At 35.7% G+C, this 16,732-nt stretch overlaps 1 protein-coding gene across 1 annotated transcript; it reads right to left on the bottom strand.

Annotated features, from left to right (window-relative positions):
* Positions 1 to 1,825: 1,825 nt before the first annotated feature.
* Positions 1,826 to 4,768, bottom strand: LOC132294909 (LEAF RUST 10 DISEASE-RESISTANCE LOCUS RECEPTOR-LIKE PROTEIN KINASE-like 1.5). Its single transcript, XM_059792929.1, has one exon. It carries the CDS (start codon positions 4,111 to 4,113, stop codon positions 2,179 to 2,181), a length of 1,935 nt encoding a protein of 644 aa, XP_059648912.1. The 5' UTR covers positions 4,114 to 4,768; the 3' UTR covers positions 1,826 to 2,178.
* Between the last annotated feature and the right edge of the window lie 11,964 nt (positions 4,769 to 16,732).

Here is a 16,732-nt window from a genome sequence, read left to right as displayed (position 1 = left end):
TAAAATTAATAATATAAAAGAAACTAATTGCTCGAGTAAATTAAAAATATAAAGAAATTAATAGTAGAAGAAAATTTAAAATTTAAAATTAAACTCCTTATAAAAAAAATAAAAAATAAAAAATAAATTAAAATTTAATAAAATTATCCTACATCAAGAAACTCATTAGACAAGAATAAAATAAAATAATCATGTTTATAATGAACATAATATATTGATTATATAATATAATATATTATTTATAAATTAATATTATAAAATTATTGCATAAGCAATCTAAGATAATTGAAGTAATTGTTACCATGTAAAATTGTTACACACTATGTAAAATTGTCGTGTTGTAACAGCAACCAATATGGTATAATTTGTGGCAATAAGAAGTCAGTATAGCTAGGAAATTGCCTTGGTGTGGGGCTGCGAGTCCCTCACAAATATTTTCAAAAGGTGCCCCGCAACTACCAATGCTAGTGGCCAACCTTTGCAGGCCCCATTAATTTATTTTTTCTTTCTCTATGCATTTTTATTCCTTCTTTTGGGGTCCTATCAATTATATATATTCACTGAAAACATTTAGGACTCACATTATTTTTTATTTGGTAATTAAATATATATTCTAATTATCGATATCTAGTTCAAGCAGTATAATATTTCTATCTTCAAAAAAAAAAAGAGGAGTTTGAAATCAGGTGTGAGTAAAAAAAGAGTTTTGAGTGTGTTTCTTACTAATAATATATATTTATATATATATATTATTACTAGATCTGATTTGGTAATGAAAGAGGATGTATAAATTTATTATTATTTCAAAGCAATTAAAATGGAACTCATCTTCTTCACTTGTGAGAATCTAAGTATTGTACTATCCATTTATGGCCACTGATATACCAATTGGCGACCACAAATATAGAAAGTTAGGTCAACCTAAAATGCTGACCTCATTCTCTACTTTTACAATTGTACTATCCATTTATGGCCACTGATATACCAATTGGCGACCACAAATATAGAAAGTTAGGTCAACCTAAAATGCTGACCTCATTCTCTACTTTTACAAAAATGGAAGCCAACAGTATACTGATTGCTCTAAATAATGTAAAGTTGTTACGTTGGCACAAAAAATAATCCAAATCATCTAACATACTGGAAAGCCTATAATATACTCCTAGGCTATGTTGTCACGTCGTATTCCTCCCAATAAATGTTCTTTATTTATCTTAGAAACTTCCCACTATCTACTGTGAATAAAAGCCGAGTGTAGACTTTCTCCTATCAAGTGCATTTAGACCTATTTCGCATAAACAAATCTACCAACATAGTTATGTGGGGAAGAAAAAAAAGGCTAGTGATGTGGGGTATGAGGATCATCATGTATATATGGAAAAGGTAAGAGATGATTTCATGTAAATTATGATTTCTATAAATAACGTGAATTAATTCACATGGAGTAATCTCAACCCTTGCTGGTGCACAAGACCTCCAATGACACAGGAGGAGGGGATCCAAGTACAGTGATGTGGTAGTAACCAGGATTCCCTACCTATCATACCAGTGATTCACCGACAAAACCCAACACCGAACTTGTGCGGCGTGTGGTGCTTATGCATCAAAACTATACCGTTTTGAAGCAGAAGATAGAAGGAGATACACTGTCGGTGGGATACTGAGTAAAGCGACCTCCGTTTTTTTTACAAAGACTTGAGGAGGTCATGGATCATCTTCCTTTTAGTGCATTAGGAAACTGCGAGAATCTTAAATCCACAAAGTACAATGCATTGAAAGACAACAGTAAATGTGTGTTTGAATTGTGTGTATGATGAGAGTAGTATACAATGCCAAAATTAACCACTTACTATATTTTTCATAAATAGGGAATTACAATATTTTAATTTGTAAATTACTACCAGTAACAATCAATCACATGTACCCTAAAGTCTGAAGTTAAATCTCATAGGTAGCAAAAATCATTGTGTAGAATATGTAGATATAGATAATTCATTGGGTATTAATCAAAGATACAGACAAAATGAAAGAAAATAGTAAGATTAGTTCAAGAAAAACCATTGGATCTATTGACATTGCCTTAATCAAAAGCCTCCTCTATTGATATCAACAAGACACATATCTGATATATGACTCTCTCACAACACCTGTTAAAGTCAAAGCCACTCACGTGCACCCTCAACCCGAGTCAGGGACCACCACACTCATCGAAGTCGACGCCGCCCTGACAACACCACCACCCACACGCGCACACGCACAACAACCCCTCACCCGCCTCAGCTCCGCCGCCACCTCCTTCGCGTCCGGCCGGTCATCCTTATCCGCCGCCACACACCGGAACGCCAGCTCCGCCACAGCCCCAACACCGTCCACCGCCTCCCCATCCACCACCAAAACCGGGTCCACCACCTGGTTCAGAGCCCCCATCTGAATCTTGGCCACCACCAGATCCGCCAACGCCACCTCCCTCTTCTCTCTCCTCTGGTCCACCGCCCTCAATCCCGTGATCAGCTCCAACAACACCACCCCAAAACTGTATATGTCGCTCTTCTCCGTCAGCCGAAACGACTTGTAATAATCAGGATCTAAGTACCCAGGCGTGCCCTGTGGACCAGTCCACACACACCCACTCGAAGCCGACGACAATGTCGTCGTTTCAGGACACACCAATAGCCTCGACAATCCAAAGTCACCAACCTTGATTCTCATATCTTTCTCTACAAATATGTTTGAAGATGTTATGTCTCTGTGAACCACAGCTGGTACGACCGAGAAATGGAGGTATTCAATGGCTTTCGCTATTTGAAAAGCTATATCGACCCTCACTTGCCATGTCAACGACGACGACGACCCTTTTCGGCAGTGAAGATGGTCTGCCAGTGTGCCATTGGGGACGTAGTCGTAGACCAAGATTAGTCCTCTTGGGTCACTACAGTACCCATGAAGCTTCACCAGATTTGGGTGGTTGATTGAAGAGAGAATCAGAATTTCATTGCAGAATGACTTTGTGAAAAACGATTTGGTACCGGTGGTGGAGTGGTGGTGGAGGTGCTTCACGGCGACGATTCGGCCGTCGTAGAGCTGACCCAGATAGACTGAACCGAAACCGCCGTCGCCTATTTTACGTTTGGGGTCGAACCGGTTCGTGGAAGACTCGAGCTCTTCGTAGGTGAAGAGGGGAGGGAGGAGACTGGCGGAGCGGTGACGGTGGAGGAAGAGAATAGTTGGATCTTCTGCGGTGGACATTGAGTTTCTCCTTGATCGGAAAATGATTGTTGCAATACAAATGAATAAGAGAGACATGAACAGAAAGATTAGTGAGAGAGTCGAGACTCTGTTGAGGCTGTGCTGATGAATCCAAGGTGAGATTCGAGTTCGGGATTGAAAACAGAGAAATTGCTTGTTGGGATCTGAGGAATTGAACCCACAAACTCCATTTCTGGATTGGCATTGCTTGCAATTTGAGAAATAGGTGTCATCATCTTCATCCCATTCCACTTCAATCCCCCATTTCAAGAAATCATCAAGAAACCCGAAAATGTCGCTTTGACAGCCCTGATCTGAGATGGGTCGATGCTGATTAGATCCACACTCGAGTAAGAGCTGGATTGGGTGCTTCATGAGCTTGCATTCCCAAGGACAATGGCTGCAATTTGGGAGATTCGGAGGTGGGCATGGCTTAAGATTGAAGAGGCGGGAGCAGGAAGAGTCCGAGACTCGAAACGGAGAGCCGGAGAGAGTGATGGATCGATTGGGGATGGAGAGGAAGTGAGAAGAAGTGCAATTGTGAGCTGAAGTGGTGGTGGTGGTGGAGTGGCGAGGAGAGAGGATGAGAGAGGTGGAGTTGGGTTGGTAGTGGAGGAGAGAGAAAGAGAGGTTATTGATGGAGATGGTGGACTGTGGGGATGAGCATTGTAGTTGGAATGAGGGGTGGCCGCAACCGGGTGATGAAGAGAAAGGGAAGGGAGGTGTGGAAGTGAAGGGCGGGCAAGGAGATTGTGGTTTTGAGCATGTGACAGCAGCTGTATGGGTGGAGAAGAATCGAAGGAGTGTCAAGAAGAGGACGGCGGCGGTGGTGGTGGCCGAATGTGGCGGTGGAGGAGGAGGAGGCATTAGTGGGGACAAGAGGGTATTGCAGTCATCAATAATGAAGAAATAGAGATCTGAATCTTGCTCTAGCTCTAGCTCAAGGTTCACTGCTCACTGCCTAGGTTCTTGGGGAGAGCGAGAGAGAGAGAGAGAGAGAGAGGGAGTTTCGAGGAAGGGAAAGGGTGGTCACGTGAAAGTGATTGGGAGAAGACAACCCAATAAGGGTGGCCAAGGAGAGTTGGGAGACCAAGGTTGTGGAAATTCTACCACTTTTGCTATCTCTCTCTCATAATTTAAAAAATACAGTAATAGATTTGATTGATTGCTTACTTTTTACTGTATCATACTATTTCGGTAATTTTTTGCGTCTGCAAATGCTGTAGTGACTGCTCACTCCATTGGGACACGAAAGTCTTCTCGTTCTGGAGGGGTTTCTTTTGTACTATATTCCTTCGACGACCACTAATTGATTGAATGGTATACTGTTTCTTTCTCTTTTTCTTTTTCTTTTTTCCTTAAGTTACTATTTTTGTACTTGTTGGTTTGAAAACTTATTGCAGGATAAGTAAAATTGGCCACTCCATTTAGGAGAACACTGTTATCTCTTATGCAGGAATAGTGATATCAATTTAGCCCAACGGGGCATAAGTAAAGGACAATACTTGGATAATTTTATGGGAGGAAGAATTTTATCTTTTTTGTTAATATGATCTAATATAATTTAAAATAATATGATTTAATATAATTTAAAATAATAAAGGACAATACTTGGATAATTTTATGGGAGGATGAATTTTATCTCTTTTGTTAATATGATCTAATATAATTTAAAATAATATGATCTAATATAATTTTAAATTATTTTAAATTATATTAGATCATATTAACAAAAGAGATAAAATTCATCCTTCCATAAAATTATCCAAGTATGGTCCTTTATTATTTTAAATTATATTAAATTATATTATTTTAAATTATGTTTAAATTATATTAGTTTTAAATTATATTAGATCATATTAACAAAAGAGGTAAAACATGTTTAAATTATATTAGATCATATCAACCTAAGAGATAAAATTCACCCTCTCATAAAATTATCCAAGTCTTGTCCTTGTCTTATGTCCGGTGGGGGCTAAATTGATATCACTATTCCCGCGTAAGAGTTTAAATTTTGGTTTAATATAATTTAGACACATGTCTAAATTTTTAATAATAATTATTATCTAATTTTTTACTGATTAAACTCAAATCTAATTTTTTTTTGTTTTCCTATTTAAAAGTGTATATATATATATATATTTGTAAATTTGACGTGTCATAATAGATTTGGATTATTTATTTTTAACTTTCGTGATTGTTTTATATTTTTTGTGTAAAAATATATTTCCTAATAACAACTAATCAGTGTCATCGCTAGCAGAATCTCACATAATTTTTACAAACTTAATATAGAGTTGATTAATTAGTAGATAATGCTTAGATCCTGCCGTGGTCGTATCAAAATTTGACAATATGATATAATATTAAAAAAAGGAGCAATTTGGATCAACTTGGTTACCCAGATAGAATCCAATTAGAATTGAAACCCTTTTTTTTTTTCTCTCTCTATCTCTCTCTCTCCCCCTTCTTGGCATTCCATTTTTTTACAATTCAAACCAAAAACTGATATACAGATAGAGAAAGTGAACTCAAAGCATAAAAATGATTAGTTCGGCTTAGTCTCTACTTGATCTAGTGTTATCCAATGCTTCCCCTTCTCTCATAAGACTCAACTTTTCGCTCTCCTTCAAACCCAGACCACTCTTCTACACCTTTCCCATGACTTTCTCTCTCTACCCATTAGTGTTTAAGTGTTGGGTTGATATTTTTTCACCTAAGGCAATTCAAGTTGATGGCAACAACAAAGAACGGTAGTTTCAGATATTCGCGCGGGAGCGACACGCACCCACGCGCTCCTGTGAGTAGATCTCACTCACGCCCACGCGCTTCTTCTTCATCATCGTTTTTTCGGCGGTGGCTGTCCTTAGTGGACTCGTTCTTGCAATTTTTTGCTTTTAATTACAGTGGGCGCCCCATTAAATGAGCAAAAATGAAAGCTTTGAATGAGAAAATGAAGAAGAAAGTTGAAGGGAAGATCCAAAGAAGAATCCAAAAGACCATCCCACTTGCTTTGAATTTTCTCTCTCGCCAAACAAACAAATAAAATCCAACTTTTTTGTTGCAGCATAATACTCGACAAAATCCTCAATTTGCTGAAAAACCCATCATTTTTTTTGTCATGGATTGCAGAGTTTTTCTCCCACTCTCTCTGTTTCCTCTCCTTGTTTCCAAGTCTATGTCATTCTGCCACTGCAACGTATCTTTTTCTCTCTCTACTTTCTCTCATTATGAAATTTTTAATCATAGTTGGTTTTGTTATTTTTTTTTCTTAGACAAAGTTAGGTGTTTAGATTGACTACTGGTGCTTCATCTCTTCCATGTACTTTCTCTCTCTACGCTCTCAAATAAAATTGTGAAAGTCATGTGTTGGGGGTAGTAAAATTGGAGCTGAGATTCAAAGACAATGTGAACAAATACCAAACTCAAATAAAGACTATGGGTGCTTCTTCTCTTCCGCGTACTCTCTCTCTCTCTACACTCTCTCTCTTCCATGGAGCCTATGGGTGTTGACCAAGGGAAGAAAGGCCCGTTTGTAATGGGTTGATCCAAATTGATCATTTTTTTTATTATATTATATCAAATTATGACATGTATCAAATTTTGATAGGGTCACGTTAGACTGTAAAGATAAAACTTGTCCTCATAGGATAGGATTCAAGCATTATCTATAGTGTATAGAATGAAAAAGGAGTAAAAATCAAATATGTTGATGAGATCGGATAAATAACATGGCAATGTATCTTCCCAGATTGCTGGGATAAAAGTTTGCTTAATTTTGATAACAACTTAGAACAAAATATTCCAACGATAAAAGTATGTATTTGTCATTTAATTTTTGAATTAACTCATATAAATTATTAAATTACCTTTATAACTTTCTTTTAATTTACCGGAATGAAAAAAAAAAATAAAGTTAAGACAATCTCAACCACCTACCCACAATGTCAACGCCACCGCCGCTTCCTCTTACCACCACCAACTCTTCTTTCGTTTCTTCACTCTCTCTGTGATATATATACATACATATATATACACACATATTTTACACATAATATGTGAGTTTGGACTTAGATTTCGGGAAAGACGAAGTTGTACAACGTGGTAATGGAGGATTTGGGCGTGAGGTCTGAACGACGAGCAAGCAACGAGGAAAGGTGATGAAGGACGGCGATGGTATGAATCGGCGATGAGGCGGACTGAACGGTGGTGACAGAGATGTCTTCACCGAGGAAGGTGGTGTTTTGAACCGGCGGAGGCGGAGAACGATCTGAAAAGTAAGCTCGCCAAACACATCTCATCACCGGCCAGTTGTGTCGCCACCGTCCTCAAAGATGCACATCGTTGTATGCCAGCCTCGATAAGTTCAGATCGCGCGTGCATTACCGCTGCCGTTCTGAGCTTGCCCGACACATCTCATCGTCGTCCAGTCCTTGCACCGGCGGTGCTACTTTTTCCTCGCCGATAAGCACAGTCTGTCGCTGTTGGCAGTACAGACCCGATCGTCAACCACCTCTTCCCCACCGACCCTATTGAAGCCCAAAATCAGAATATCCTCCACCAAGGTCATTTTATTGGATCTTCCCTTCAAGCTCTCAATGAGATACGGATTAAAGTTTGCAAATTTATATCATATTTATATATACAAATTGTTTATATATATTGACATTTTTAATCCTGTTTTTTATTGGTTGGAATTCAATCGGATTATCTGGATGTGAATTGAATAAAATATTTAATAACCTGATAATTATATGAATCTAATAATTTATTAACTTAACAAATCGAACTTGTATTAGGTTGATTTGATTTATTAATAATTCGATACTAATATATATATATATAACAAAAGAATCACAATGCTTTGGGTAAAATATTAGGGTGTTCTCACCCATAGAGAATAATAAATCTTTAAGTATCTATCACTTATTCAATTGATACAAGACACGAGAAAGAAAATTCTAGAAGCCACTAAAGCTCTTCAACCCGTATTTACCTTGCAAACATGAGAAAAACAATAAGTGAAAGCAGAGTGATAAATTGATGGCAAGCAATAGCAAGAAGCCAAAAGGGAGAGCAGCTATCAATTGTCCAACCTTGCGGAGTAGTTTATTATATTTTTATTTTATTTTTTTATTTTATTTTTTCTATTGCAAATCCTAATTTTTCATCTTTCAAAACAATTCCCCCTACTCAGATTCAACAAGGAATCGTGAGGCCAAGAAGCTCAGAGCATGTATTATATTTAGTAATGTCTTAATTACTCATTTGCTAGTTCTTTGTTGGAGAACCGAATTATGTTCTCTATTTTTACCCTAATATTGGATCAAGTTGCTTGATCTCTCTTTGTGTAAATTGCAAAGGGGTTATAATTGATAATTGGATCGGACAACCCAATAGAGTGAATATCGAATATGGATTGACCGTGCAAGAATTTGTCAGATTATTAGATAGCTTAATATGCTTATCGGATTCGAATCAGATTGACTGTGATCTGGTCCGGATCTGATCCGTTGACAGGCCTAGAGCGGCAGTTGGTGGAGTGGGAGAGATAGGGTAATGGAGGAGATGAAAGGAACATTGATTGAAAGGTAGTTTTGTTATTTTGTCGAACTAATATTTTAGTCCAAAATATAATATTTTTATGAAAGGGCAACTTAGACATTTCATATTGCTTTAAAGGTGGTTTGGGGTGTGATTGTTCAATTTGGCAAACCTAAGGGGTGTCATTGTCTGAATAGTGCACATGTTGTAGATGATTGTCTTTAACTCAAACTTAAGGGGGGTGTGAGTGCAATTTACCCTTTATAAATTTTGGGTAAATTGCACCCACACCCCCTTGGATCTTTAACTCAAACTTGAGGGGGTCTGAGTGCAGTTTACCCTTTATAAATTCCCTTCATGGGGTGTGAGTGCAGTTTAACCTTTATAAATTCCCTTACCCCACCCCCCACCCCCTGGCCCGCGGGGGCGATTTGGGTTAAAGACACTAATCTACAAGTTGGGGAGAGTGTGATCCAATTGCCCACTCAAGTTTACAATTTTAGACAATAACACCCCATTTTATAAATAAGGAGCCAAACACTGCCTTAAGTGATACAAAATGTCTAATATGCCTTGCAATAAAAATATTATATTTTCATCCAAAAATATTAACCCACCTAAAATGACTAAACTACTCTCATTCAATATACATGTCTCTAAACCTTCTTCTATCTACCCACACGGACCTCCTCCGGTCTCACATCCTCACCTGCATCAATCACCACCAGCTCATTTAACAACAATTCCATCATGTCACCATTGCCTTTGACAACAATCGTGGACATGCCGAAGTGAATTTCGACGATGTGGGCCCTCACGTTGTCGTCGAAGGCTTCATCGATTTAGGCAATGAAATGTAAGCAATCGAATCACTCTTCGACGGTGTTGGAGAGAAATAGTGACGGTACTAAGCGGCGTGAGGTCTAAACAGTGAGCACATGGCGCCACCAGATTGGACAACCAATTTTGCGATGTTCCACGACAGAGGAAGGGATCAACAGAGGAAGGGGTTTCCACCGCTTTAAGCTCCGATTGGCTGACGTCGACGCCGACCTAGAACAGGGCACCAATGCCTACGAAGATGGCAGTGTAGTCTTGTGTACGGGTATGCGCTTGCCCATTTACTCAAAAGCTCAAGCTGTTGGGTAGTGCTGAATTTTCATTCACTTTGCCATCCGGGTCTGAAGTGGGATAAATGACCCTTGTTACATCTCATCACTCGATGTTGGATCTGCTAACGGTGTCATTTTGATTTTTATGTCTTAGAAGCAAGGGACTGTTCTTAAACCCTTAAATTTGGCCTCAGCATCGACGTTGCCGATCGTCGCTAGTAACTTCAAATCGGCGGCGATAGCGATTGTGATCACACAAATACAATCCAACAACCACTACGCTAACAAGATTTCAATTAACACCTTCGACTGAATTTGGCCTTGGCATTGACGTCGTCGGTGCGGTTCATCTTCTTCGTCGTCAATGACTTTAAACCAGCGGCGATAGCGATTGCGATCACACAAATACGATCCAACAGCCATTACGCTAATAAGATTTCAATTGACACCTTCAACCTTCGATACCAAATTCCGATAGCAAGCCCTTCACATTCTTCTCTCCTCGTGGTGCCAACCTTTTCTCTGGACATGACCTCTGAGTTCTTGCAATGTTTGGATTTTTAGGAGTTGGATTTCTATGCGCAAATATATGTGTGTGTGTGTGTGTGTGTGTGTGTATTTGTGGTGACGGCACTGTGGGTAGGTGGTTGAGATTATATACATTCCTAAGGGGTTATTTTGGTTAATTAAAATGAGGTTATACAAGTAATTTAATGATTCACATGGTCAATTCAGTAGTCAAATGGCAAGTATGTACTTTTATCATGGTTGGGGTGTCTTTGATCAGTTTACCAAACTTGGGGGGTGTTATTGTCCAAAAAGTGTCTAAGTTGTAGATAGCTGTCTTTAACCTAAATTGGGGAAAGGAAGGGAGGGGGTGAAATTTACCCTAAGAAAAAAAATTTGAGCGGGACACCAACACTCTTACTTCTTTTACTAATTATAACTTTTATTTTTATATTTTTATGATAATTTTAAATTTTAATAACTCAATTAATATTGGCGCTACACCAATATCTTTAAGCACTCCAACAATAGAACCTCTTTTTTCTTTATAATGAAATTACAAAAGTGTTTATATATATTATAAGATACTGGCTTGTGATATTTTTAATATCAATTTTGCCCTTATCTATTAAGATTAGGACTCTTATAATTTAAATTAATCGATGTTGGCAGAATATCAAATTCTGCTGGCATTAGAATAAGAAAACTTTCAAAATATTTAAAATTTTTGAAAAACACAAATTCCACTTACAGAATCTAATGAAATTTAGTAAGCTGAATTACTCACGACCTTGGGATACATTAAAATGGAACCCAAGTGGGTTATTACTCTTTTCTAAAACCTATTTGGGTCTTTTTCCTTAAACCATAGTAGGTGTTACATAAGTACATATATAACATGCATTACTCTCTTTTTTAAAAAAAAGTAAAAAAGGTTAAAAGTTAGATTAGTAGATGCAAATAGTCGAAACTTGATACTTCAAAGTCCACCGAAGGTACTAACCCACCGTACTCTCGAAATATCTATCATAACACGTATTACTTAGAGATATACTACAATAGTTTACTTTAAAAATTATTATATGGTTTCGAATCAATCAATCACTGTTTGACAAATAAGCAATTATGTTAATTTTATTTTTTATTTACGTATTAATTAATGATGAGTCAAACTCAATAGTAGTTCTGAAAGCATGTCATTATTTCTATCAATCTACCACAAACTATATATCTCAATATAATTACTTTCTCAATCAATAAGGGTCAACATATGAAACATGATTGTGGGTGGGATCACCCGACAAAAAGTAATATTTTAATAAATAATTCTGATTATAAAAATACTATTTCTGACTCAAATTATTATTATTATTTTTTTTGGAAAAGAGTCATAATTTCTTAAAAAATATATTTATTTTGGAAGGAGAAAATAATAAATAGATAAAATATACTCCGTACGTAGGATTGATTGTAGGGACCTCTGTCAATAAGATATTTTTTAGTTCTTTTAGAGCCACGAGCTAAACATCACAGTCTTTTTGGACTTGGGGTAGACTGCAATAGCTTAAGCTTTAAACAGACTATATTTTACAGTTTTAAACTCGTAATGGGTTCTCAAAATTTAAGTATCATATCTTTTTGCTCTATCTTTTATGGGCCCAACTTTAAATGGCCTGCCAAGTTCATTCATCAAACTTGTCATCAATCGAGGCTTAAAAGCCCGTTTATTTTTATGATCCTCTACACTCATCTTGAGTGCGGGTGCAACAAAACTATATCACAATACAAGATAATTATATCGCAAAATATAACACTCATGCAATTTTACAAAAGTCATGCAACACATTTATATTCAACATACAGCACACATTCAACACATTACAGTATGTTGCAATGTTACAACTTTATCCTTTGCTCCCATTAAAATTTTAAAAATTCCCATTTTTTTTTTTTTTTTTTTAATTCTAGAAAATCTTGCATTATTATATGAATGCCCTTATAACTTTATCCTTTGCCCCCCATTGATTGAATATATATATATATTTTCTGACTCGTACCCTCATTATTATTTAAAATTGCCTCCACTGAAACCAATTTCTGGATTTGTCCCTGTTGAAAACTCTATAGATATATATTGTTATTTAAAGAATGATTTTTATTTAATTTTTATAATTTTTTGCATTTCCTTCAAGGTTTCAACGAATTTAAATGCAAGTATCATTTATATTGGATACAGTTGGTCTCTAATCATTAAAACACGTGTACACTGAATTTTAAGTGAATAATCTAATGACAACGACTCGTTCTAAGAGAGTTCAAATTTTCGTGGAACTATCTCTAAAGAATTTTGTTTAGAAATTATTCAATGTATGAAGAACGAAAAAACTACGTATACGCAATGACAAATTATAAGGTACTTTTAAAAAGCCTTCACCAACATTGTTGACAAAAAAGAAAAACACAAAAGTAGAAGTATTGGACCTCCCATTAACCTCTATTACCAGAAGTGCAAAAGCAAAGAAAAATATGGAAATGCAATGATGATGTGATCGAAGTATATTACCCCATTAAAGGGTCAACTACAATATCATGATGAGAAAAAAAATGGAAATCAATGGTGATCTGATCCACCCCATTAAAGGGTCAACTACAATGTTGATCTTGGAACAGGAATCCGGTGACTTGGTTATTATATTGCTAGTACTACGCACTACACTGAAGTATAAATTTCTGAGGTAATGTAACATACTTGTTGTATAATAATTATATGCGTTGTAAAATGATTGTATATGCAATATAATGACAGTGATTTCCTTGGAACAGTTTCAACTCTCAACCCCAACTACTCCTTCATTTGGCTTTTTCCCTTACAATAATTTGTTCGACTGGAATCATTGATTAATGTTGATGGATGCGTCCGGTCCATTCTGGGCTGCTCTAAAAGAGGTTCCTGCTTTCCACATAATTTAGGATGGAAATTTGTCTGATATGACAGCACTTGGTTAATGATAATCCCAACATGTATATGTGTCCAAACACAATTGCCAACTATAAAATTGTGTGAATTAGATTTAAAAAAACAGATTACGAATCGACCGTAAATTATGGTTACTGTCATGGGCCTCAAGTTTTGTGCCCAATAGGACGGCCTGTGTAGCACCCCTAACAAGGCTCAACTTACACAACTTTCACATTAAGGCTTCATGCTAACGGTTTCGGCCTGCCTTGGCCCTCATCAGGGGACAAATAGCTCTCAGTCCTGACCGGTTTGTACGGGTGATGGCCACACGCCATCATGTGAGACCTGCACTTTCATAAACCATTCCAGTGTTTCCGTCTACCAACAAGCATGAGTGTCGTCCTTACACTCCATTGCCATACATGACTTATTACTTGTAAAAATATCTGTATTTAAATATATTTACAAATAAATTAAATGACCAGAAAAAATCAAAAGTAAAGATATTTTATCAAAGGTATATAAATATATTTATCAAATATAAGGAAAGAATCCCTCAACAGATTCGAGTTGAGCTCGTGAAGTTATACGTCAGATTGGCTTTTCACTTGGATTGAAACCCTAATCAATCGATTGTTTAATATAGCAAAGCTAGTCGAGTTGCATGCCTAATTATTAAAGAAATACTAAAAAGAGGTGTGAATTGAAAAATGTATTTTAAATTATTATGGGAACTTTTTTGCAAGAATACAAAACTTAATTATCATCGTCGAAGGTATTATAGAAGTCTATTTGTTTGGCGTGTTCATTCTGGTAATTAGAATATTAGATTTGTTTGGCGTGTTCATTCTAGTAATTAGAATATTAGATGGCATGGATTTTTCTTCCACTCGTTTTAGAAAATAACAAACTGTAGATTTTAATAGTGTGATGGATGACAAATTTGTCTTCTTTCACCTTATAGTAAAAGAGTAATTGCCAATATTTATGAATGAACGAAGCGTCCTTTGGGGATGGCCATGGCTAAGGAATTAAAATTCACTTCTGCACCCTTTCCTCAACCCGAGGGTACAACTATTAATTACTGAATCATCTATTATGAATATTACCATTATATTTCACGTTTCACGTTCGAGGGTACCACTCCTGAAATTTTCAATCACTAAATCATTTAACATGGATTTCATCATCACATTTAACAATCGTGATACTGTACTTTCAAATCTTTCGAATTATCGATCAGATGAGTTCTACTATCACATTTAACTGTTAATAATTTTGGATACAATACCTTTACACTTTTGTAAAAATTTTCCTATCGAAGAGGCCGAGTACACTAATCAACGGTGGTGATTGATACCATCACATTATGGGCATCAATTAATATCGTTAAAAGTGACCATCATCACTTTAAATTTAGATCAAAATTTTCTCTAAACACACTTTAATCTCTAAGTAAATAATAACAAAATTTTAAAAAGTGAAATTTCATCATTTTAATAACGAAATTTACTGCATTGATGAAATTTACCTACCGTATTAAGGTTCCCTTTTGTTTCGATGTAAAATATTTCTTTTGAAAAATATATAATTTTTTCAGGTAAAATATATTTTTTATTTTTACTTTGTCCGTGTTTGGCAATGGTTTACGTTAAGATTGAGGTTGAATCTATCGGGCAGGGCATGTAAAATAACCTGTCAGAAAATTTATGAATAAATTATTTTTATTAAATTTTAATATTTTTTTTCTTCATAAATATTTTACAACAGTCAAACACCAAAAAATAAAAAAATATTTTTAAAAAAATATTTAACCTCCAAACAAATGAAACCTAAATCGCAAAAAATCGAGACCAGAGAGGATTTTGACCCTCCAATTATAGACCAGACCTCTTTGGTATGCAAGTTTTTTTCCTCTCTTTTTTTTTTTTTTTTTTTTTCACTAAAAAAGAAAAAGTAGTAATAATAATAATAATAATAAATTACGCGTATGCAAGGGGAACGCTGGCGTGTGAAGAACTATATATTAATAGTTCCACGTACAATTCCAGCTTCTAGAGAGAGGACCATACAAAAAAACATAAACCCACGCGCAATCGAAGACATTTGCACTCACCTACGCACGCACATCATCAATTCACTCACCAACTCTTCTCCACTCTCTAGTTTCTTTCTTGTCAATTTGTCATCACCACTAATTGAAAATTGTGTGTAAAAAAATTGACATTAACATAATATTTCAACAAAGTCTCACACCAATATTCAATTACAGGGTCAAATAGTTGGTTGAAACTCACTTGATGAAGCTAATAATTAGCACAACCATCTCTTAAGATAAATTAGTTTTTAAGATTTTCAATGTGATGAAAATAAAAGTAAATGGAGATTTGAGTCTACAAAAAATCATTTTATACAAATGGGTCTTTTTCTCGCACGACAAACACGGGTGGCGTCTAAAGATGTTTAAGTGAATATAAACATTAATTGCACACCATCAGAGAGAGAATTAAGAGAGAAAAAAAATAATAAGATGATGCGCATTTCATCATACTACATATGATTTCTCGGTCTTCATCATTCGATGTTCGAAAATGAAAAGTATTTGATTGCATGTATTTGGGAAGGAATGAAGTCATTACGACATTAGTATAATGGTTGCCATCATAATTAAGCCATCCCTCACTCCTACAAAATAGTAGTAGGATTATTCCGATCGTCGAACTACACAAACTTTTAATATCAAAGTTAAATTAGAGTAGATTGAAAATCTATATCATTTTTATTTAAAAAGTGTGATATTTAACTAACTAACACTTCATTTGTCCCAATTTAAATGTTGCTTATGGGGAATATTAATTTTTTTCGAGACATGTGAAACATGCATTGTTCTTCTCAAAAGTTACTAAGTTGCCCTTTTAAGTTTTGAATATTTAAATTTAAAATTCACATATATGGAGAAATATAAAATATATTATTTGAAAAAAGAAAGTGGATAATTATTTTAAGACAGCTCAAAAAAAAAAAAAAAAAAAAAAGAAGAAGAAGAAGAAAGGTGGACACTTTTTTGTTTTTTAAGATGTAGAGAGTATAATTTTATTTGAATTAAATTGTGGCAACAATCAAAATGTGCCACATGCACCTCACCAAGCCTTATAAAGAACAAAATCTTTTCGGTCATGCCACTAATTAGCAAAAATGATTAACATCACCAATTTTTTCATCATGTTTATCTTGAATGACATTGTTTGCAAGTGTTGGATGAAAAAGTAACTTTGTGTGGTAGGCCCTTGAATAGCGAGGGAAATAACAAGCAAATGATATCGCTACGTAATTCGACATAGACATTATGACAAAATTATTTCGT

This window comes from Cornus florida, unplaced genomic scaffold (genome assembly GCF_030987335.1).
Source record: "Cornus florida cultivar Cherokee Brave unplaced genomic scaffold, ASM3098733v1 CherokeeBrave_3.0.0_Hap2_Chr02, whole genome shotgun sequence".
NCBI lineage: Eukaryota > Viridiplantae > Streptophyta > Magnoliopsida > Cornales > Cornaceae > Cornus > Cornus florida.
This window is presented reverse-complemented; position numbering and strand designations above follow the sequence as displayed.